Source organism: Gopherus evgoodei, chromosome 1, assembly GCF_007399415.2.
Source record: "Gopherus evgoodei ecotype Sinaloan lineage chromosome 1, rGopEvg1_v1.p, whole genome shotgun sequence".
In the NCBI taxonomy this organism is placed as follows: domain Eukaryota; kingdom Metazoa; phylum Chordata; order Testudines; family Testudinidae; genus Gopherus; species Gopherus evgoodei.
In genome coordinates this window covers 221,236,739-221,261,395 of record NC_044322.1, presented here as the reverse complement: position 1 = coordinate 221,261,395, position 24,657 = coordinate 221,236,739, and the positions used below count along the sequence as shown (strand labels likewise).

Below are 24,657 nucleotides of genomic sequence, written 5' to 3'. Positions count from 1 at the left end.
TTGGTTCCCAAAGCATTTGTGACCCAGTCCCTAAAGGAGGTTACTCCTGAAGAGATCTAGCTAATCCCAAAATTTGAGAAATGCTGTCTGTGATGAGGTGTATCAACCCTGAACTGGCACTGCTAGGGTTAACTGCACTGTGTGGGCTGAAGAGACCACACCCCCTCACCCTCTCTGGGCATGCTCCGACTGGAGACAGAGTATAAAAGGGAGCAGCTCAGCCTGGGCAGACTGAAAAGGAGAGAAAACCTATGTTGTTGATTCCTGCCAGGAAGCTGCTAGACCCCCAGGCTGCAGAGGCCAGCCATACTGAGGCCCCTGCAGACACCCAGTTGGCTGCCAAGGACGGCCAGGAAGAGACGCTGGATGCCGGGAGATTGCTGACGCTGGAAGTAAGGGTGGGAAGTTACTCAGGGAACGGGACTGTTGCAGTGAGAGATCAAGCCTGGACACAGGAGTATTGGTTCCTCAAGGCCCTGTGTCAGGACCTGGTGGAGTAGGGTGGTCCCAGGTCCCTCTACCCTGCACTGCACCCACCACTGGATAGAGTCACCACCTGAAGACAAGCTGTCTTGACCTAGGGGACAGATTTCTTCCCCCACAAACCCCTGCCACAGGATGTATCAACCCCATGACACTGTCCATAATGATGTAGATGTCGAGGAAACAGAAGCGGTGTTTTTGCTGAACTCACCATTTGTGGGTGATATAACTGTTTGTAGGATGAAATCAGTGTTGAATGTGAGATGGCTGCAGAAAAATAACTATTTTTTAATAGAAACCTCATCTCTGTTATCTTACAGAGATTCTGATCCAGGCCTGGATCTAATCCCTAACCACAGTTGTACTCAGGGGTTCAAGGTAGAAAGGGGGATTAAAAGAAAACTAACATATATGAGAAGATTCTTTAAGCGTTGAGTATTTATCATTATCAATGAGAATGAAATTAACACACAGTTACTCTTTAATGAAGCAGAGACTTAATTATGTGATCAACTGAATTATATTTTTCTTTTTGTTAGTAATATAGGAAATGGGGACTAATCCTGAGAAGCTTCTTTGATGTAACTTACCCCCTTTGGCCTAAAATGTCCTGATGTAAAACCTCACTCCAAAGGTTGGGGTGGGGGAATGTGTGTGAGAAATACTGTAGAGGAGAAAACTGACCCAGTATCGATTTTCATGATTTGTATTTCAAAAGGAACATATTTTGATTAGGTTCAAAGTCGATTTCTGTGTAGGCATGTTAGCAAAAAGAAGGTGGTCAGGGAAAGTGTGGGACCCTTATTGAATGGGGGAGGCAACCTAGTGACAGGTGATGTGGAAAAAGCTGAAGTTCCCAATGCTTTTTTTGCATTGGTCTTCACAGACAAGGTCAGCTCCCAGATTGCTGCACTGGGCAGCACAGTATGGGGAGGAGGTTAGGAGCCCTCAGTGGTGAAAGAACAGGTTAAGAACTATTTAGAAAAGCTGGACGAGCACAAGTCCCTGGGGCTGGAGCTAATGCATCTGAGGGTGCTGAGGGATTTGGCGGAGGTGATCACAGAGCCACTGGCCATTATCTTTGAAAACTTGTGGCGCTCCTGGATGATTGGAAAAAGGCAAATCTAGTACCCATCTTTTAAAAAGGGAAGATGATTTAAAGGGCCTGGGGATGTAAAGTCCCTGGCCCCTTCCGGTTGAGACCCCAGCCTTTGCTCAGTACCCGGCCTTGCATTCCAGTAAGTCCCTTAAATTACTTTCACCCGTCTGTCCCATGCTGTATCTGATCTCTGATCTTTGTTCGCCCCCATTCCTGTGCCCCAGCACCCACCACTTTCAGCTGCTCCAGTCCAACCTCTTCCTGAATCCTTCACTTCACTGCCACTCTGGGCTGCAGCGCTCACAGGGACTAGGGGGGTGGGGCTTTCTCCTGCTGGAACTAGCCCCTAGTTTTCCATTTGTGCATCATGTGTCCACATGTGCCACGGTTGGTTCAGATTTGGTTCAGAGCTGACCAAGATGGAAGGTCGACCCAGGAACCTTCTGCAGAGGATCCGGCACAAGGTGCTTACTGCAGAATCCTGGCGGAAGTTACCCCTTGCTGGCCCCCGCCCTGTGGTGCTGCACACACATCTCAATTGAGCAGCTTACTAGAAGTATGTCTGCTACCTTGCCGATGTAGCCCAAACTGCCCACTGAGCTGTGCCTCTCCTTCCCATTTCTAGCTGGGTCTCAAGCCCCTGCTTCAGACATGCCCTAGCCCTACCCAGTCTACCCCCTCCACACCAGCCCCTCCCCCACATATTCGGACCAATTCTCCTCCCCCACCCCACACACTCATGTATCTGAATTATTCCTTTCCTGGATTTCAGATTATGAAATTTGTTACCTTGAACCCCCCTTTCTTCCAGATCTCAGCTCACATAGGGGACCAATGCCAGGGTCCTCCAAATCCCAGGATATATAGGTGGCAGGGAGAGTGGAAGGGGCCCTCCAGATCCAGCACATATGCAGAAGGGGAGAATACAAGTCTGAAAGGTCCCTCCTGCCCCTCACCCCAACTTCTTCTGTTCCCCACACATAACCCCTCCAGTCCTCTGCCTTCCCCATTAAACCTCCCATCCCTACCTGCAAACACAACCTCCTCTTGCCCTATTCCCACCCATGCTTGCACCCCTAATCACCCCCTCCCAGTGAGGTACAATTTACTTTCAAATTTGTTTGAGACCCTTCCAGTTGATCTGCTAAATACTCCGACTACATTTCTGAAAACAGCCTTGGTGGAGACAGGTTTTTTCCCAGCTCAGTTTGCCCTCAGATGTCTCATCAAGGGGGGAGTTCAAATGTCAACGGTTCTAGAATTTTTGAACTTTAGGAAATACTGTTGTTTACAGGGGGGGCTGTATCTTGGGAATCCCTTGGTCAATTGGCCCAAAATCTGAGTTGCTCACCCAACCTGGAACCCTCATGAGGCACACCACATTTCAAGGCAATTCAAATAAATGTGTCTATTCTAAAGCACTTAAAATGGTCAAGCTGGCTCTGTACCCACCAGCAGCCAAGCTCCCCTCCCCTCCACCTCCTCCTCCCTCCGCTCCTCCGTCTACCTCGCAGTACTTCCCGCCTGGCTACCACCAAACAGCTGTTTGGCAGCGTTAGCATGCCCTGGGGGGGGGAGGGAGAGGAGCAGGAATGTGGCGCACTCAGGGGAGGACGTGGGGAAGAGACAGGGCCAGAGTGGGGATTTGGGGAAGGAATTGGAATAGGGGCAGGGATGGGGGGAAGTTGGGGTGGCGACTTTTGGGAAGGGGTTGGAATCGGGATGGGGCTTCATGGAAGGGGTGGAGTGGGGGTGGGGTTGAGCACCCATGAGAAAGTCAGCATCTATGGGCATAAGATTCTTTTTCTGAGACTGACCCGCGGCTTTCCCTCTCAGAAAGTTTTGCTGAGAAACACGACAGGATGAAATTAGTGATCTGGTCCTTCCTGCATTAAAACTGCTCTCACACCACCCTCAAACGCATCTGTTGTTACGATGAATGTTTGGTTGAAGTCCATGGCCCTCAATACAGGGTCAGACTTAAGGGCCGCCTTAAGCTGGTTACAGGCTCTCTGATATTTCTCAGTCCACTGAACTGCATTTGGTTGTTTTTTCTTGATCAGGCCTGTCAGTGGGGTGGCAATTTGGCTTTAGTTTGGTACAAATCATTGGTAATTCCCGGCCAGGCCGAAGAAGGATTGGACCTGCTTCTTTGACTTAGGGACAGGTCAGTTTTGGATAACATTTACCTTAGCCTGTAGGGGGTTCATAATACCTTGACCCACCTGGTGTCCAAAGTACATTACCCTGTTTAGGCCTATTTGACACTTTTTGGCTTTAACACTTAAGTCTGCCTCCCTTATGCACTGGAAGACAGCATGGAGGTGTTCCAGGTGTTCTGCCCTGGCACCTCACAATATAACCATATCGTAGAGGTAGGTGACTGCAAATTCCCCAGATCCAGCCAGAAGGTTATCCACCAGTCTCTGGAAGGTGACGGGTGCATTTTGCAATCTGAAAGGGAGCACATTAAATTCATGCAGCCCTACATGGGTGATGAAGGCTGACCTATCCTTGGCTGGGTCATCTAATGCACTTGCCAGAACCCGTTAGTTAAGTCTAAGGTGGAGATGTACTGGGCATGTCCCAGTTTCTCCAATAGCTCACCTGTGGGTGGCATTGGATAGTTTTCTGGGCGAGTTACATTTAGTTTATGGTATTCCACAGAAAAGCAGATTTCCCCATCTGGTTTGGGAACCAGAACCACTGGAGAGGCCCATGCACTCTCAGAGGGGTGGATTGCACCCATCTGTAACATGTCCCTGATCTCCATTTCTATTGTGGTTTTGGCTTGAGGAGCCATCTGGTAGGATTGGGCTCTAATTGGGCGAGCATCACCTGTGTCAATGGAGTGGTGCACCTGTTCTATCCGTCCTGGGATGGCTGAAAACATTGGCATGAAAGTGGCGCACAGCTCCTGGATTTGCTGTCACTGCTTATGCCCAAGGGTCATGGAAAGGCTCACCTCTTCCATGCTACCGTTGCTTTTTCCATCATAGTAGACTCCTTCAGGCCACTCAGCATCACCTCTCTTCTTGGTTGTAAACTGGAGAACCTTGATTTCTCAGGAATAAAGGCGCTTTAGAGAATTAACATGATATACTTTAGGTTTTAGGGTAGGGTCTGGGAATGCTATAAGGTAATTAACAGCTCCGAGGTGCTCTCAGACCATAAATGGCCCCTCCTATGATGCTTCCATCATATTGGCCTGGAGTGCTTTCAGGACCATGACTTGGTTACCTACTTTGAAGCAACGCTCCTTGGCATGTTTATCATACCAGGCCTTTTGCTCTTGCTGAGCATCCTGTAGGTTTTCTTGAGAAAGCAATAGAGAGTCTTTGAGGGTGTGTTGCAGGTCGGGTACAAAGTCCAGAATGTTAGTTCCTGGAGAAGATATAACACCCTCCCATTGCTACTTCACCAATTGTAATGGCCCCTTAACTTCATGGCCATAAATGAGTTCAAAGGGTGAAAATCCCAAACGGGGATGTGGTACAGCCCTGTAGGCAAAGAGCAACTGCTGCAGCACTAGGTCCCAATTATTGGAGTGCTCATTCATGAGTTTACGGATCACAATCCCCAAAGTTCCATTAAACTTCTGCAGTAGGCCATTTGATTGATGGTAGTAAGAGGTGGCAAACAAGTGGTTCAGCCCATGAGCTTCCCAAAGATGTTTCATGGTCCCTGCTAGGAAGTTAGTTCCTGAATCTATAGGGATGTCAGCAGGTCAACCTACCCTGACAAAAATGTCTGCTGATGCCTTGCTCACGCTTTTAGCACTGGTGTTGCTTAGAGTTACTGATTTTGGCCATTGGGTGGCAAAATCCATGAAAATCAGTATGTACAGCTTTCCTTTGGGTGTCTTCTTAGGGAAAGGACCCAGAATATCCACAGCAACACGCAGAAATGGAACCTCAATGATCGGGAGTGGCTGGAGAGGGTCCTTGACCTGGTCTTTGGGTTTTCCCACCCTCTGGCACACCTCACAAGACCGGACATAGATAGAAACGTCCTTGCCCATCCCCTCCCAGTGGAATTACTTTCCCAAATGGTCCTTGGTTCTGTTCGCCCCAGCATGGCCACTAGGGAGATCATGGGCTAAGATCAAGAGCTTTTCCCTATACTTAGTTGGAACTATCATTGTATCTGGGGATGCCAGTCCTCTTTGTGCCCCCCCAGAAAGAGTCTCCTTGTAGAAGAGTCCTTCTATAACAAACCTGGACCTGTTAGAAGAGCTGAGAGGCGGTGGGTGCTCTGTGCCACTGTTCAAGCTCTCTTGAGTCTCTCATCTGCTTCCTGCTCTGCCTGGAACTGTTCGCTTGATGGTGGAGACATTAGTTCCTTGCTGGGTTGTGGACTTGGGCTTGGTCCCACTGGAAGTGATGCAGGTGACAGGGTTGTTTCCATTGACTGTGAACTGCTCTCTGCTGGTGCACTAAGCAGTGCACTAAGCTATCGTTGAGCCTCTTGCACCAGTCTAGCTGCTGCTGCAGGTGCAGGCTCTGTGGCATCTTTGGTGGTGGCTCTGGCGGGTTTGTGTCATATGAGAAAGGTAGAACCCTTGGAAACCTGCATCTCCCATCCTCTTGCCTTCTGTGTTATGATTCCAGCTGTGTGAGACGTTTGCATGATGTTCCTGCATGGTGGAGAAATAAAATTTTGGGTCAGCTTTTGCTCCTGCAGATTCCTTTGCTGTTACAGTTATAACAACATGAACAAAGGGAGGCAAAATAAGGGGAGAGGTTCACTGGGACCCTAAAGATGATGGTGTAAACCTTTATGAACCAGCACCTGAAGGACTCGGACAAGTGTTTACCCACCTGCTGAATCAACCAGGTTCTCTCCTTTCGAGTTTCTCATAGACTCATAGACTTTAAAGTCAAAAGGGACCATTATGATCATCTAGTCTGACCTCCTGCACAATGCAGGCCACAGAATCTCACCCATCCACTCCTGCAGCAAACCCTTAGCCTATGTCTGAGTTACTGAAGTCCTCAGATTGTAGTTTGAAGACCTCAAGCTGCAGAGAATCCTCCAGCAAGTGACCCGTGCCCCATGCTGCAGAGGAAGGCAAAAAACCTCCAGGGCCTCTGCCAATCTGCCCTGGAGGAAAATTCCTCCCAACTCCAAATATGGTGATCAGTTAAACCCTGAGCATGTGGGCAAGACTCACCAGCCAGCACCCAGGAAAGAATTCTCTGTAGTAACTCAGATCTCACCCCATTATAGCATTCTCTCCATAAACTTATCAAGCTTAGTCTTAAAGCCAGATATGTCTTTTGCCCCCACTACTCCCCTTGGAAGGCTGTTCCAGAACTTCACTCCTCTAATGGTTAGAAACCTTAATTTCAAGTCTAAACTTCCTAGTGTCCAGTTTATATCCATTTGTTCTTGTGTCCACATTGGTACTAAGCTTAAATAATTCCTCTCCCTCCTAATATTTATCCCTCTGATATATTTATAAAGAGCCATCATAAATGCTGTATGGAAAGAGAGTGAGGGGACCCCTGGACTTGCTGAGGGATGAATGGGAGGTGAAGGCTCCCCCCAATGGAGAATCAGTAGTGGAATATGTACTGACTTCTGCTTCCTAGGAAGAGACAGAAAAATTTGAGCAGAGGAGACAGAAGCCATAGAACAAGGCACCACTGGGAGCTGCACCCAGGATCTCCTGTTTATTAGGGAGGCGCTTTAGCCAGCTAAGCCACAGTGCCTTCCTCAGTGGTTTATTTCCAACTGTTCCAACTGATGGTCCAAGACAACACCTTCAAATTCCAAAGTACTGACATTTCCCATTTTCCTCAAGACTTGCAGACCTTGAGCAGGCTGGCTCTGTGCACAGAAAGCCACAGTTGAGTCGACAGAGGGCTTCTAACATGCGCTTCTTCCACCAGCTGCTCTGATCATATAGTGGTTAGTGCTCTGTGTTTCAGTCAGAGCAACCTTGGCTCAACCCTGAGTCATGGTAACCTTTCCTTCAGCTCCACACTTCCCATTTGCCACTTTCCAAGTGTGATGGAGCGGGTGCCCCACACAGGCAGGGAAAGGCCAAGGCACCCTTGGAGAGGCTGCGCAGAACCCAGCCAATCAAGAAAGGACTTACTGGGAGAGCCACTCAGGAGGCAGCTTGCTGGAGCAGCCCATATCATTCCCAGGATGGCCAGCAGGAGGTGCTGCAGTGGTGAGGCATGCCCCATGGCACCAAGACTTAGCTGCAAGGAAGGTTCTCTCTGTCTTGAACAACCACTTAGAAGGATTGTGCTGATGGATCTTTTCTTTTTATAAAAAGAGATACACAAAAGGAGCCAACAGAGACACTAGGTTCAGCAAGGAAGAACTGGGAGGCCAAGCCAGGCTCTCCTGGTTAGTAGGAAGGCTCTTCAGCCAGCTCTTCCCAAAGATCACTATCTAGAGACCAGGGGCGGCTCTAGACATTTCGCTGCCCCAAGCATGGCGGCATGCCGTGGGGGGCGCTCTGCCAGTCGCCGGTCCTGCAGCTCCAGTGGACCTCTTGCAGGCGTGCCTGCAGAGGATCCGCTGGTCCCGCGGCTTCGGTGGTCCTCCCGCAGGCATGCCTGTGGAGGGTCCGCTGGTCCCGCGGCTCAACCGAAGCATGCCTGCGGCAGGTCCACCAAAGCCGCGGGACCAGCGGACCCTCCGCAGGCATGCTGCTGAAGGCTGCCTGCTTGCCGCCCTCCCGGTGACCGGCAGAGCGCCCCCTGCGGCATGCAGCCCCAAGCATGCGCTTGGCGTGCTGGGGCCTGGAGCCGCCCCTGCTAGAGACCTTTAAAAAGCCACTGCAGATGTTCACCACAAAAGAGACAAAGAGATGCCAAAATAGAGTTCTCCACTGCCTGCAGACATCAAGCTACCAGGAGTTCTGTGCAGAGAGGCCCCTGCTGGTGGGAAAAGGCTTTGGTAGAGACTCTTCTGACACCAGCCATTCTCATATAGTGTTTAGCACCCTGTGTTGTGGCTTCAGCATCCACAGATGCAAGTTCAGTTAGGTGACATTTTTCTTGTTTCCACATTTGTCTAATGGCTCCTTTCACCACTTGTCACCAAAAAGACCTGTTTCATTTGCAAGCAATGTACAGATAGGCAAAGGCAGTCTTCTCCATTTCCTCAAAAGATCACCAAGCTGTGGAGAGAGGAGACACATTGAGCCAAGCTGGATGCTGAATCTCCTCTTTATTCAGCAGGTGTCTGTGAAGGACATAAATCTACACCGGTAGAGGTCAAGAATAGGAGTTTATTACACACAGCGCTGGCAGAGTGTCACCTTTTTTATTAGGCTCACAGACCTTGCCAAACAATTGATTACAATAGAATATATAGATTTTCCATGGGCGGGGGAAAGTGACGGGGTAGGCAGTTCCACACTCTGGGACAGGTTTTGCAGCAAGACAAGATAGCACACTAGCCAATGGTTAACAGGTTACATAATGTCTCCACCTATGGTCTCATGTTAGCAAATTAAAATTTAATGAATACTTTGATAAAATGTTAGTAGTATAAAATATATATGTTGAATTCTGGTTTGAGGTCCATAGGAATGGAGCAACTCTTTTGATTGTCCAACAGGTACATTCCTAGGGGTTAAAGCAAAGAAACAGTGAAAGTATATGGTAATAAAGATTGTTTTCTGTGTGTCTTAAGGCAGGCACTGCTCTCTTGGAAGGGAAGTGGAAGGATGCCATATCTTATACTGACATGTGCCAACTTTTCATAAACTCAAAATCTGTGGGAAGAACGTCTCCCTACAGAAGAGACTAACACAATAGGAACAGGGATTCTTTGTTCAGTTTGCAACTCTGAATAAGACACAGTTATTTAGTTCTTAGCTCCAACACCTGGCAATTTGCTGACCAGGCCTATCTTAGCAAGCAAGGCTTTCTGTTTACCCCCGTTTTCTCTTAGCTGATCACTATTTGCTAGGTCTCTGGTCCCTTGACCATACTCTGGACTTTGGGTCTGGAAAAGAGCTGGCACAATCCATATACCAGGTTGTTATACAAAATGCACATGGATTTTAACCCTTCACATACAGTAATGGCAAAGTTCTTGCTTCAGGCATGTAGCAGTGATGGAATAAACTGCAGGTTCAAATCAAGTCTCTGGAGTCCATCCGCAGCTGTGATGGGTCATTCAGTCCTTTGTACAGAGCTTCAGTTTGTAGCAAGATGGAGGCGAGGCATCAGCTTTTTATGGTCTCTTGCCATGTGGTCTTTGCTTTCTTTGTTCCAAGGACACTATATCCAGCACCTGGCATAGAAAAAGCTTAGAGTTCTGTCCATAGGCAGGTCCCTGCATACCTTGCTGAGTCGTAAGGTGTATCTGCCTTCTCTCAATGGGTTGATTGTATAGCTGATGGTCCTTAATGAGACATCAAGCAGGCTAGGCAGAACTGACACCAACTTCTCTGGGGTGTTCCCCGGAAGCATAACACAAGTTTGAAATACGGGCAGCATAGCGCCAATATTCATAACGTGAACTACAGAAATGATACACATCTGGAGATAGCATAATTATAATCAGCCAATCATAACCTCTCCATAGACCCGTTACATGACAACCTTTCTACAACATTGGCTGCAAATATTGAACAGTGGTCGCAACGGCGATCTATACAGTTACAGATTATGTCAATAACGTCACAGGAGGTGACACAGCATCAGTGAGACTGACATTGGAATACTGCCTCCAGTTTTGGTGTCCTCATTTGAAAAAGATGTTGTGAAATTGGGGCTGGGACAGCAAAGAGCCACCAGATGTTCTGAGGGCTAGAGAAAAATGCCTTCTAGTGAGCTATTGAAAGACCTCAACCTGTTTAGCTTATCAAAAGAAGATTGAAAGGTGACTTCATTGAAGTGTTGAAGAGCCTTAATGGAGAGAAAAGATTGGGTGTTAAAGGGGCTCTTTAATCGAGCAGAGAAAGGCATAACAAGACCCAATGGCTGGAAGGTGAAAAGAGACAAATTCATATTACAATTAAGGCACAAATATTCAACAGCGAGGATGATTCACCAAGGAAAGTGGTGGATTCTCCATCTCCTGATGTCATTTAATGAAGACTAGATGCCTTTCTGGAATGTGTTTGCCCCAAAAGTAGCTCTTGTGTCATACAGGAGGCCTGTGAGATGCAGGGGGTCAGATAAGATGCTCTAATGGCCTCTTCTGCCCATAAAGTCGACTAATTTCTGAAAAACTGAGCCTAGCATTGGAAGCAGCATCTCATGTTTTCCTGTCTATCCGGCATGCTGCCTTGAACGAACGCTCATTGAGTGGGGTGATCCACAGGGGAGTAGGTCAAGCCTCCAAAATGCCTGGCCAGGGGCAGGACATTAGCCCAGCAAGGGAGGGGTGTGGCACTGACATCACAAAGGCCTTTTGCAGGACCTCAGACTATTGGTCAAAGGTGGTGGGGAGGTGGTGACCTCACAGAAAGATGCTGATATCAGCCAGGCAGGAGAGGGGCGAGGGTCCAGGGAAACCTCAGAGACCCCTATGGCTTTGCTTCAGCAAGTCTCCTTCTCCAGGTCTCTCTTTGAGGACTGAGAGAGTATTCGGGTTCACATACCTGAGCACCAGGAGGAACCTCTTTCGAGTTTTCTCGTTCCCTTTTAGTGACTTTACTAGAAAACAGCCATCCCTGTTTAGAAGGTAAGAGCCTCCTCGAGGTTTGAAACCTGTTCAGTCTGATCCATCTGGTGACAGTTGAATTCTAGGAATGGAAAACATGAGCTTAAGGAGACAGAATTTTATTCTGCATCTGGGATTTTGTCCCTTAGAATCACTGGGGACGTTAGAGTTTGTCCTTTTTGTTTCACCTTTTCCTCCCTCCCTCCTTTCTCTTCTCTTGCTTCTTTTGTCCTTTCTCCTGTTCCCCTCCCAAAACCAGGAGGGGTGTGTATGTGTGTGTGTGTTGCAGGGGAGTGCTCTGCAGCTCCCACTGTGGGAGCTCCACACAAAAATGTGGAGCTGAAATAGTGCTCGGGCAGTGATCCTCACCAGTGACCTGGGCCATCCTTTGGGCTCTCTGGTGAGAACCCTCAGCCTCCCATCCTCAGACTCTATCCCGAATGGCTCAGCAGGGGTTATTGACAGGAAGGATACTCAGGTCTTTGTTCTCTTTTAAGACCAAGTAAATAAGTCATAACCAGTTATACATTTGATGAATTTTGCTGCTTCTTTGCATTAATGATCTCTGAGCAGTTCATGATTCTCTCTAACATTGCAGTTGTCTGAATAATTACTGTGCACAGCTGTTGATCTGGAGTTCATCTGAGAGCAGTTTATTCAGGTCTTTCAGTGTATGAAATTCAAGATCCGATGGTTAGTTTGAAAATCAGGGCTCTTGGATCCTATTCCCAACTCTGCCACTGACTGGCTGTGTGACCTAAGACAAGTCAATTCTCCTTTCTCAGCCTTAGCTTCTCCCTCTTTCAAGTAGGGGTAGTAATGATCCGCTCCTACCTACCTCACAGTGTGTGGAGGCAGGGCTGGCTCTAGGTTTTTTGCTGCCCCAAGCAAAAAAAAATTTGCCTCCCCCCACCCCAGCACTGGGCTCCCCCCCTACCTCCCTGCTGCCTGACCCCGGGCTCTCCCCCCCAACATCCCCACCCCGTGCCACCCTACCCCCGGGCTCTCCCCCCCACACCCCATGCTGCCCCAGCTCTGGGCTCCCCCCTCCCCACCAGTGCTTTCCCACCCACACATCCTCTGCCACCTCAGCCCTGGGCTCTGCTCCCTCCACCCACACACCCTCTGCTGTCCCAGCCCTGGGCTCTTCCCCACACACATCCCATGCTGCCGCAGCTCTGGGCTCTCCCCTTCCCCACCAACAGTGCTGCCCCACCCACACACACCCTGCTACCCCAGCTCTGCCCCCTGCCCCTCCTGCCACCTCAGCCCTGGGCTCCCCCCTACCTGAACCTTCCTTCTGCCCCCGCCCTGGGTCACTGGTAATTTGCTCTCCGGGTGGGTCATTGAGCAGGAATTTTGGATGTGCACAGAACACACACAGGATTGGTTCCCATATGGTTACAGAACTGCACTAAAGTGGAACAATTTTCAGCTTGTGTGATTAGAGGATATCTGGATGCATATTGTAAGACTGTCCTCCATAAGTGAGGAAAAGTTGAGGTGCCTTCATTATTCTTTTGTTCCAATCTTTGTTTCTATGGGGAATTTGTCAATGCAATATCACTGTCTTCCTTTTAAACAAATAAAACTAAAAAAAAAGGAAAAAAAAGGGCAATGGCTGTTGAAAATAACAATTCCAGTCCTAAAAACCACTGAGAAGCATTTCTTGCTCAATTTTATCCTACTTTTTCTACAGCAAAGTACAGTGGATCAATGTGACGAAGTCTCCATGGCAACTAATGGCCAGGCCCTTCCCCCCTTTCAGGGGGATGCTAAAGGTGTTGGAGACAGAGAGATCAGGTGACCTCCTGGCCCGGGAAAGAGACAAAGCCCAGAGAGGAGGGGCTGGAGGGGGTTTGGTAGTTTTGGAAGCTGGCTGGAAAATGGAGGAGAGCCTCAAGGAGGCTCAGGTCTCCCAACAGGGCTGTGGCCTCCCTGGGGGTCCCAGATGGACCTATCTAAAAAGGGTCCTGTTGTCTGTACTGGCAAGACCTGTTTTGGATTGTGATCCTGTTGTCTAAATAAACCTTCTGTTTTACTGGCTGGCTAAGAGTCACGTCTGACTGCAAGGTGGGGGTGCAGGACCCTGTGGCTTCCCCAGGATCCCGCTGGGGTGGACTCGCTGTGGGAAGCACATGGAGGGGTGCTCTGATGATGAATGCTCCAAGGAGAGACCGAGGAGGTAAAGCCGTGTGAGCTTCTTGCCCTGAAACAGTCTGCTCCAAGGGAGAGGCGGCTCCCCAAAGTCCTGACTGGCTTTCGGGGGAGCAGTTCCAGAGCATTGCCTGGGGACTCCGTGACAATCAGTATATTTGATTTGGGAGAAATGAAGTAACAGCTGCCCAAATGGAGCTTGAGCACTCCTGAATTTTGAGATGTTCAAATTTGGAAGGCAGGTGCTAGATTCCCTTTCTGAATATTAGCTAAATCTGGAAAGGAAAAAGTCAATTTCTGCTTCCATGGCTCAGAAGTGGAAATTCTCCTACATGCCTGGTACTGTATCTAAAGCTACCGAGGTCCAGTAGAGTCTCCCCTCCCTTACTTTTCATTTTAAATTCTAGTGGGATCCACATACCTCCCTTGCTAGGCTTCCAATAGAGCGGGGCACTGTCCATTTAGTCCACCCAGTTCCTTCTTTGAGGGCTGCAAGGTGAGGTCACACCAGTATCTCTAATCCAGTCTGGGGATGTCTTCTGAAGGGGATATCTGGGCCAAAGCCTTCTACTCCTTGGGCACACTTGTTCCCCACTCACAGTGCCACCGCGTTCTAGCAGTGAGCTCTCCATTCACAGCAAGCTGCAGCATGAGGTTTCAGCTACCATACTCCCTCTCCCTTTCCTGTTGATAGCAGCCAAGGGAATGCTGGGAAATGTAGTTCTTTCCCTGCTCCAGGGCTGGCTTTATAGGCAGGGAGCTAACCAAGGAACTACAGCTCCCACAGCCCCCTCTTGGTTCTCAGCTCCCAGGCTGGATCCCTGCCAGCTGCAGCCCCTGCAAATGAGTTGCCTCAAGCACCTACCAGCTTTGCTAGTGCCTAGAGTCGCCCCTGGGACCGACACACTTTTGTTTTCATCCTCCGAGTCAGGAAAACCACAGAAGCCTCTTCTTTTGCACTGGCACAGGCAAAAATAAGGTGACACTAAATTATTCCGATTGCTAAAAGCAGGTTTAGGGGGTTGTGTATTTTTGGGGGAAAAAAAATCAATACTGATCCTTCTAACTAGCAGCATGAGATAAAAAAAGAACACAGACAAACTTTGTCAGTAAGGGCTAATGTTCTAAATGGAAAATCAGCAGCAGTTTGTAGCTAGGGGAGCGTACAGTCTGAATGTGTATGACCTGACCCCAGCCCCAACCCCCGCATAGCAGTAGGGCTTAGCGGTCTCTCTTTGCATTGGTGTGGTGGCAGAGTGGTTCACCAAGCAGTGACAATCAAAGGAGGTTCCCTAAGTCAATCTCACTCCTGAGGAGATTCTGCACCAGAAAAATTCTGTGCACAATATTTCAAAATTCTGTAAAATTTATTTGTCAATAAATAAATGTGGAGACTCCATCATGGCAGTGGGGAGCACAGGCTCTTGGATGCACAGAGGTGGGATATCAGCCTGCATCTCCCTCTCTCCTCCAGGGAAACAGACTCAGTGGTGAGGCTGTCTCTCTCTGCTGCCTATTCCAGGACCCCCAAAAAGACTCCCCAGAAGTGCTCATGACCACTCTTGTGGCTTCTCTTTACTTCCCCATCAAAAAGCCTGAGCAGCTGGCCCTGAGCGATTTGAAAGGGCCCGGGGGCTTCTGCCACCACTCCCGGCTGCACAGTCAGGCTAAAGCAGATTCCCGCCCACTCTTGCTCCGCAAGGCGCATCACTCCCAGAAGCATCTGGCATGTCCCTGTGGCCCCTGTCTCTTGCATGCTGCCCCTGCCCTAAGTGCCAACTCTGCCATTGGAACTGCGGGAATGGGAGCTGCAGGGGTGGTACCTGCGTGCAGTGATGCCAGGAGACCCACCACCCCCAGCCTCCTCCATGTAGGATTTGTGCCAGAGGGGGGGTGTGGGTCACTTTCAGGAGCTGCCCGAGATAGGTGCCAAATTCCAACCCCCTGCTCCAGCCCAGAGCCTGCACCTCATGCACTCAAACTCCCTCCCAGAGACCGCCACTGCCCCCCCATTCCCTGCTGCAGCCCAGATCCCACACCCCACCCCACCCAGACTCCCTCCCAGAGCCCACCACTGCTCCCCCTGTACCCCAACCCAGAGCTCACACCCAAACTCCCTCCTAGGGTCCGCCCCCATCTCCCTTCACCCCAACCCTCTCCCTCAGCCCAGGGCCTGCACCTCATGCACCCAAACTCCCTCCCAGAACTAGTCCCCCCTCCTGCACCCAAACTCACTCCCATAGCCCACCACCACCACCCCTGCCCCCCCTGTCCCCCAACCCCCTACCCAGCTCACAGTCCACACCCAGACTCCCTCCCAGGATCTGCCCCCTGCCTCCCTTGCACCCCAAAGCCCCTGCTCCAGCCTAGAGCCTGCACCTCATGCACCCAAACTCCCTCCCAGAGCCTTAGGCAGAGGTGGGGGGGCAGGACTTGGACCAGCTGTTGCAGGGTGTGTGGCCACATGAGGAAGAAGACAGGGGTTTGGAGGGGAAGAAATCTGTCCCCTGGGTCGAGACAGCTTGTCTTCAGGTGGTGACTCCATCCTGTGGTCGGTGTAGTGGAGGGACCTGGGACCACCCTACTCCACGAGGTTCTGACCCAGGGCCTTGAGGAACTAATACTCCTGTGTCCAGCCTTGATCGCTCACTGCAACAGTCCCGTTCCCTGGATCACTTCCCATCCTTACTTCCAGCGTCAGTAATCTCCTGGCATCCAGTGTCTCTTCTTGGTGATCTTTGGCAGTTGATTGGGTTTCTGCTAGGGCCTCAACATGGCTGGAAACTGCAGCCTGGGAGTCCTGTGGCTTCCTGGCAGGAGCCAGCAACATGGTTTTCTCTCCTCCTCAGTCCACGCAGGCTGTGCTGAGCTGCTCCCTTTTATACTCTGTCTCCAGTCGGAGCATGCCCAGAGAGGGTGAGGCCTCTTCAGCCCACACGGTGCAGTTAACCCTAGCAGTGCCAGTTCAGGGTTGATATACCTCATCACAGACAGCGTTTCCCAACTTTTGGGATTAGCTAGGAGATCTCTTCAGGATTAACCTCCTGTAGGGACTGGGTCACAAATGCTTTGGGAACCAAATACCTGGGCATTTTGCCTAGTTCCAAGTCACTTGCTGTGGAATTCTATCCCTGGATCATCTGACACAATACTGACTTAAATAATTGAACTACCCTGTGACTATGTGCACTTACTTCTGTCAGTTGCACCATTTGGGGTCTGCTGCTGTTCAGCTTTTCAGAGTGGAGATTTAAAAACATGACTGTTTCTCTGATAATATGTCCAGCAGCTTGGAGTATTCTCTCCTGTTGATTGAACTGTATTTGAATTTTCTCCATGTCATCATGCAGGGACAGGGGAAAAAACAAACCTAAAATAAAAAAATGATGGTCATTTCTCTGAAATGTCCCAATAAATCTGAGCTACATTGTGTCAAACAAAACAAAGATGCAGTTATATGACCAAGGACCCTTCATGAATGATAGAAAACCCATATCACAGAGAGGTAGAGACACTTTCATTTTAATTTAAAGTGAAATTCCAGACTAAGTTACATCTGATGTCTCAGAATCAGGATGAGGAATTCTCCCATGATCCACTGAAACCTGCTTCACCCAGCACTGTCTCGTAAGTTTTAGCACCTTCATAATGGGTGGAAAAAACAGCCAACCTTCCCAGAAGTGGCTTTGCCAATAGAGGGAAAAGGGGATTTGAACAGTGCTTTGGATCCATTTGAAATCCCCTTCCAAGGCTGTGACACTTTCATCTCCTGCCAGACTGACTCTGATTTAGGATCAAAGACGTTCAAGCACCATTCCCAAGCATGGACAGCCAAGAACACGACTTCACTGGACACTTTGGGAAGTGAAGGAATATGAAGGAGTGAACTCTGCATGGCTCAGACACAAGGTAACAGTTCTGGGGTGATGGGGAAGGAGGGAATCTCTGAGTCAGCCCACCTCCTTCCAGTGTCATCGAACCTGAAATGACACATTTCCCTGATGCTGCTCTCACTCTTTGTTATATTTAAATATATTTAAATAAAGAAAAAAAGTCAACAAAATAACTGCTGTTCTGCACAATCCAGGATAATGTGAGAACAACTGGGAATGAGACAATCTGTCCTCAAAGAGAAACTTGACGACTCAAACAATATCTTTGCACTGGGAGGAGGAGTATAAATGTCAATCTCCAGGTTTGTTTAGACAAAGAAATGTGATGGTGGTTAGGCAGATCAGGAGGAAATGTACTAGAAAACCCCATGCACTATCCATGGCCCATGTTTTTACTGCAAGAATAGCTGCGTTTTTACATCAGGAAAGCAAACAAGCTAGTTAACACCATGGAAATCACAGTGATGAGGCCCAGGTAGATTTTACCTCTATGTAGCTGGCTAAAGACACCCCCATCTCCCTCACTTGGGGTGATGGACATTCCTGGTAGAAAGGACACACACTCCCATGACTTGCAGGACAATGGAGTTGACAGAAAGGACCACAGGATCCAAAAACGGGCGAGCTTCAAAAGTGGGCAACTCGTGTGGGAGCTGAGGGACTACAGTGTGCAAAAGATGCAAACTCTCAAAATAATTTAGAAAAAAAATCTTCTGACAGCTCTAGAGAAGGTTTTTATGGAGTTTATCTCCTTTACGGATTCTCTGATGATAGAGAAGGCCTGAGCTCTGAGAGAAGCTTTTCCCACACTCGCAGCATTCATAGGGTCTGTGTCCTGTGTGGATTCTGTGATGTGTAATAAGGGTTGAGCTCTGAGAGAAGCTTTTCCCACACTCACAACATTCATAGGGTTTCTCTCCCGTGTGGATTCTCTGATGAGAGATAAGGGAGGAGATGTCAGTGAAACTTTTCCCGCACTCACTGCATTCATAGGGTCTCTCTCCTGTGTGGATCCTCTGATGCGTAGTAAGGTTTGAGCTTCGGGTGAAGCTTTTCCCACACTCAGAGCATGCGTAGGGTCGCTCTCCTGTGTGGATTCTGTGATGAGAGAGAAGGGCTGATCTCTGAGTGAAGCTTATCCTGCACTCATAGCATTCGTAAGGTCGCTCTCCGGTGTGTATTCTCTGATGAGAGATAAGGGCTGAACGATGATTGAAGCTTTTCCCGCACTCCCTGCATTCATAGGGTCTCTCCCCCGTATGGATTCTCTGATGGGCAGAAAGGTCTGAGCTCTGAGTGAAGCTTTTCCCGCACTCACAGCATTTATAAGGTCTGTCTCCTCTGTGTATTCGCTGATGTCTAATAAGGGCTGAGGTATGATTGAAGCTTTTCCCACACTCATAGCATTCGTAGGGTCTCTCTTTCGTGTGGATTATCTCATGGCGAATAAGGGCTGAGCGGTAATTGAAGTTTTTCCCACACTCACTGCATGTATTCTCTCTCTTTTCCGTGAGGATTTTCTCCTGGGATGTAGTTTCCTTGAAATCCTTGTGAGTTTCCTGACAATTAATGGGTTCATCCACTCTATCCTCTGAGTGGTTTCCCTGCTCTCTCTCTGGTCTGTGATATCTTTCACCAGTTTTTCCCTGCTCACGGGGGCCGGACACATTCCCTTTGGATCTTCGCAGTAATTCCCCATCTGCTCGGGCTAGCTCAGCATCTTCCTGGTGAGGATTCTGCTCCTCATTCTCCCTCACCACCCCATCACCTGCTAGACGAGAGGAGAAATCTCAGAACTGGGGATGCAAAGGCAGAGAGCAAACCCAAGTAAGTGCTGGAGAGACAGAAAATAAAAATCAGGGACTGAATTCCCCCAAACGGGAGAGTGGAGGGGATCAGTTCTGCTCCACACCTAGGGCCAGCCTTTAGGGTGGGCTGTACGGGTGCCCCACCCAAGGGGGATTCCCACCTGACCTGCTGCCGAGAGGCTCACTGGGCTGATGAAAGTGGCAAGGGAAGCAGATAAGCAGCTGCATGGGGGAGTGGGAGAGATCCGAGCTGCAGGGGGCCATTGGACGACCAGCATCAGAGCCAGGTGACTGCTCCGGAGCAGAGAGGTCCCTCCTCCACGTGTGCAGCTGCTGCTGTTCCTGTTCCCCCACCCTCTGTTCACTCCTGGAGTCGCCCCTGTCCACTCCTGACTGGGAGCATCCTCCTGACTGCTCTGCGGGGGGTTGGGTGCGGGGGGGAAGAAGAGGTGCTGACTGGTGATGGGTTGTCCCCCTCTCCCCAACCCGAGTACTCAATTTCCACTGAGCTGAGGTGACGGGAGAAGGGGAATCTGCATGTGCTGCTGCCTCTTTGGGGCCAGAGCTCCTGCCAGCTGCTTGTGTCTGAACAAGCCTAGTTCAGGCTCCTGACTCTGAGAGCTTTCTTAAAGAGACAGCGCACTCACTCTCACACACTCTCCTTAAGACAGTCCCTTCAACACACACACTCTCCTTCATATCTTCTCCTCAACACACACACCAGGGCTCCCTGCATCCACGTCATTTCCCCACCTGGGCTGTGCTGAGACATCAGGAGCTGCTGCTCTCCTGCCCTCACACAGCCTGCAGGGAAAATGACCTGGTGCAGGAAGCCCTGATGTTGCTCCTTGCTCCCCTCTTCCAGCCCCCCAGGGCTGCGTGGGGAGGAGGAGTAGCAGCCCAGTGGGGGAGCAAGCAGCAATGCCAGCCGCTTTGTGCATCTAGGTCAGGTTCCCCACTTGGGTGCAGGAGGATGCAAGGGTTGGGGCAAAGGGAGCACAGTGCATGGGTTGGGGGATCGGGAAGGGGCAAGTGTTGAGGGGCAGGGGTTGGGGTGAAGGGGGTATACACCATGCAGGGGTTTAGAGTGCAGGAGGGAGGTGCAGGGGGTACACACCATGCAGGGGTTTAGAGTGCAGGAGGGAGGTGCAGGGGGTACACACCATGCAGGGGTTTAGAGTGCAGGAGGGAGGTGCAGGGGGTACAAGTTAAGGGGGCACAGTTCTGGGATTAGGGGCACAGGAGGGAGGGGAAGGGGTTGGGCTGAAGGGGGCACAGTGTAGGGCCTAGGGGGACAGGAGGGAGGGGGAGGGGGTACAAGCGAAGGGGGCACAGTGCAGGGTTTAGGGGCAGAGGAGGGGGCAGGTGTTGGGAGGGGCAGAAGGGGGCAGAAGTTAGGAGTGAAGGGGTGCAGGAGGGGGAGCAGGTATTTGGAGCGAAGGGGGCACAGTGCAGGGGCTAGGGGGAAGGGAGGGTGGGGAGCCCATGGGGGACAGAAAGAAAGGGGGTGCCACACCCATGGGAGCCAGGGGCACCAAAATGCAAGTTTGTCCAGGGTGCCATTTTCCCAAGGCCAGCCCTGTCCACATCCCATCCAAACACTCAGTAGGAAGGGAGGGAGCTCCTACCAAAATGTCAATCATCCTCTGTAGGAAGCCTGGAGTGAGGTCTGCTGGGGACTATCCTGAGCTCATGAAGTCTGTATGGAGAATCCCAGCTGGTTCTCTCAGGCACTTACAGTTTCTGGGTTGATTTGATGTTTCCTCACCTGTGCAGGGACTTCTCAGGATCTCACTTTCCTCTGAGCCAGGGAGATCCAGGACCCACGGCTCTTCCCCTCCTTCCAGCTGGGAGATCACATAGGGTTTGGAAACTGGAAACCCTGCTCAAGGGAAAGAAAACAAGGGAGCTCAGGGGTCAGGCAGGAGGGTCCCATGGGCTGGATGTGGCCTGTGGGCCGTAGTTTGCCCACCTCTGGTATAGATGGTGACTAAACTTAAACCTCTGCAAACCAAGAAACGATAAAATGCCACCCCTCCCATGCAACCTTAACTTTGCCCCCAACCCTTAACCCTACAGCTGGCAAGAACCACTGAGAATGGTTCTGTGTGGGCCATGCAAAAGTTAACAAACAGAACTCAGGTATTCAGCTCAATGCAGCAGTAACAGGATGAAATTCTATGGTCTGTGTTATAAAGGACGTCAGAGTAGATGACCTAATAGTCACATCTGGTCTTCAAAGCTATGAGCCTACAATCGATCCAAGGAAAGACTAAGAGAACGTGCCATTGTCTGTGCTGTGTTCACAGATGGGAATCCCAGCATCTACCCGCGTGCCCTCCAGTTGTGTGTGCACTGGGCCAGCTGTAGCTGTAACTGGATGATGGAAGGATTGGTTGGAGCAGCTGGGCAGAGCTGTGACTGTGCTACTCAGAGAGGTGCATGTGAAACTTGGGGGGTGCAATTCTGCCTCATTTCTGTGCTCAGTGTTGCAGGCTTTGTCAGCAGAGGTGCCCAAGGGTGTGTTCTTGCCATGGGGGTTGTCAGCACCCTGGTGGCGTATGTTTGAGTGATCTGTGGGGCTTAGTGAGGGGTAAGAGAAGGCAGTGACTCAAAAGGAAAATTCAGGCTGAGGGCAAAGGGGTGGTAACACTGTGCAAGTCTCAGATGGTCTGTGTGCAGGAGGTTCAGTACTGGAGAGTAGGCCAGGGGCAGGAAGCTTCTCTTTGCTATGATGGAGATGAACCCGAATATTATCTTAGCAAGGAGAAGTTGTGAGACTTTCTGCTGTACTGCTCTGTTCCCAGTGCGCTCTGTAATGGGAGGGGAGAGGGCTAGTACGTGTGTCACTGGCATGTTGGGGTGATGATGAAGCAGAGCAGAGGTGGCATTGTGGGGCTGGCGTGAACCTTAACTTTTCATTTCCCCTTCCAAGAACCGAGGGAACAGGAACCCTTACCCAGTGAGGTCACAGTCTCATAGTTCTCCTGCATGACGCCTCTGTAGAGGGCTCTCTGAGTGGGGTCCAACAGAGCCCCCTCTTCCCTGGTGAAATACACAGCCACCTCCGCGAAGGTCACCAGCCCCTGAAAGAGCAGGATTCCAATACTCAGGACCTGCTGTCCCACTCACAAACCCACTATTCATGGGGGAGAGGAGCCAATCAAATGAAAGCTCTGAGAGAGAAACAGTCGGCAGGGTCCTATCCCCATACTGTTGAGAGCAGCCAGGGGGCATCACGGTGAGAGAACAAAGAGAGAGCCTCTTGTCTCTCCCAGCAGATCCATCACACACCTACTAGCCAGAGGCTGAAACAGCCCCATGGTCGGAATCCCAACACCCTCCCCACTGCCAGCAGCTGGATGTGAGGAGCTGGGACATCTTCCCTACACCTCCCTGGGTGCCCCCTTTCCGTGTCACACCAGCCTCTGGCTAGCAGGCTGAGGGTTCAGCACTGGATGTATGGTCCCCCTGCCCAGGGGCTTGCTTTGTCTGTTTCCTGTTTCACAAATTAGGGAATTTTCTCCCCCAAGACCCAAGCATTTGTTCTGAGGATCTAGGCCCATGTTAAACAAGTCCCAGAAAGTTTGTCACGCTCTGTCCCCCTCCCTTTCCTCACCCAGGGTATTCCCTGCCTCCTCCAGACCTAACTCCTCAGAAGTTGCCACCTCTTCAGTATTTACTGTCCCTCCCCCTCCAGCAGGAACCCACCAGCAACCCCCCCAATAACCCCTACCTGATCTGGCCCAACTGCAGCCATTTCTCTTTCCTGTCCCAGGAAAGGCTGGGATGAGCTGGAGCGAGACGTGTGCATCATTCTGCAGCCTGGCAGGGTGAGAAGAGCAGTTGTGGAGGTTTCAGAACAGGATTTAGTTCATTTCACATCAGGATTCCCTCAGGCTCTTTCCCTGCAGACGGAGATTGTAGATTCGGCCATGCTGGGAACATGCTCAGTCCCCATAATACAGTACAGACCTTGTCCCTGTCCTCCAGCCTCCCCCCGTCCCACCCCCAACTAGGACTAAACCCACTAAGACATTTTCAAACCCTCCCAGCAACAGCGTGTGAACCAAACCCTGGAAAAGAGCAGAACCAAAGGAGCCCCTTTGGGAGGATTCCCCCTGACACTGCCCTCAGGGCAGCACACTCCTGCAGCAGGGGGAACGGGAGACTCAGGGGCTGGTTTTTCCTCTCTCTGCTCCTCACACTGTTCACAGGAAAGTGACCCTGTGCAAGGATGCTGCAGTGTGTGTGCGGGGCGGGGGGGGAGAGGGTTGTTCAGAGATCTTAAAATCTGCCCCCATCCCCTCTAATTTGTCCTGACACCCTCTTCCATCTCTTCCTCCACTTTCCTACCCCTGGTTGGGAGACGTGGTCATCATCCCATTCTTGGGGGCTCTCTCGCTCTGTGGCTGCCCCGCTCCGCCCGTGCGGGGAAGGGGACACCAGTCGGGGAGACCTGCTTTACCCACACAGTTACTGGGCACAGCAGAGAGCCGGTGGGAGCGGGTCAGACACGCTGGTGGAAGGATCCTTCTGGCCTTAGTGCTGCAGCAGCTCTGGGCTCCCGGACACCCGGGGGGCAGAGTTGGGGCGGGGGAGCTGTGCAGTCAGGGACCTGCCCAGCCCCAAGGGCTCAGTCACCTGGAGTCTCGGCTCAGGAGTTGACCTCAGTAGAGTCCGGGGCGGTTTCTAGCCGGAGAAGGCCCCCGCCCCCCGGCCGGGCACGGAGGGGTTAATGCCGCCCCCCGCACAGGCCCCGCTGGGGAAGCAGCAGCTGCTAAGCTCGAGCTCCCGATGGAGGCAGCAGCGTCTGGTCTCTCAGGAGCTGCCCGGGGCTGATGCGCCTGCTTCTTTGTTCTCCCGGCTCCTGCCTCCTTCCTCCCGGCACCCCCCAGCTCCTCCAGCCCCTTCCTGTGCCTGCAACCCCCCCCTCCTCCCAGCTACTCCGCCTCCTTCCTCCCGCCCCGCTCCCAGCTGCTCCAGCCCCTTCCTGTGCCCTTCCCACCCCCCCGGGCTGCAGCACTCACCGGAACTGGCTGCAGCGGCTGGAATCCAGCTGACACCCTCCGGGGAGCAGGGGCTGGGGGAGCTGCTACACTGGCTTCCCCACGTCTCCTAACCCCCCTGCGAGAGGCCCCGGGGGCAGGGCCAAGCCCGAGGAGGAACCGCCGTTTCCTGCCCCCGCCCCTTTGTGCCGGCAGCGGGGCCATGGCCGGGGGCGGGGACACGCTTGGGGCGGACACGCTCCTGGCGGGAGGGGCCGGGGCAGGCTTCCTGGTTCGCCCCCTGCCCGGGGGGGAGCCGAGCTCCTTGAGCTCCCTGCGGCTGGAGCGGGGCTGCCCGGGGCTGCGGGGCGCGAGTGTCCCTGGCGGGCTGGGGCGACGGAGCCGGGATAGGCTGGGCCGGGAGCTGCAGGAGGGTGCGAGGAGAGGGGTTAGCCGGGGAGGAGGTCTGGGGTGTCAGAGCCGGGTGGGGAGGGAACCTGGGGGGATGGGGACTGTGGGGCTGCTGGGAGTTTGGGGTGTGCTGGGGGGTCAGGGCTAGGGGTTCGGGGATGTTTGGGGGGCTCCAT

General features: G+C 51.4%; 2 protein-coding genes across 7 annotated transcripts in view; one reads left to right on the top strand and one right to left on the bottom strand.

The window, feature by feature from the left end:
* LOC115644461 overlaps window positions 1–24,657 on the top strand; it is a 63,415-nt gene that overhangs the window by 23,444 nt on the left and 15,314 nt on the right. The window lies entirely within an intron of this gene.
* On the bottom strand, window positions 5,452–24,333 carry LOC115636566 (zinc finger protein 501-like). Of its 6 annotated transcripts, XM_030536858.1 has the most exons (7): window positions 24,113–24,333; window positions 22,042–22,168; window positions 20,851–20,964; window positions 18,257–19,045; window positions 16,576–16,751; window positions 14,247–14,340; window positions 12,783–12,815 (listed from the first exon to the last, which is right to left on the bottom strand). In XM_030536858.1, the coding sequence occupies exons 1-7, from the start codon at window positions 24,293–24,295 to the stop codon at window positions 12,802–12,804; spliced, it is 1,497 nt and encodes a 498-aa protein (XP_030392718.1). In that variant the 5' UTR covers window positions 24,296–24,333; the 3' UTR covers window positions 12,783–12,801. The 6 variants fall into 6 exon arrangements, 4 of the variants coding, with proteins under 4 accessions (XP_030392709.1, XP_030392728.1, XP_030392718.1 ...); XM_030536849.1 differs by lacking the exons at window positions 12,783–12,815; window positions 14,247–14,340 and adding an exon at window positions 5,452–6,218; XM_030536868.1 differs by lacking the exons at window positions 12,783–12,815; window positions 14,247–14,340 and adding an exon at window positions 8,363–8,723.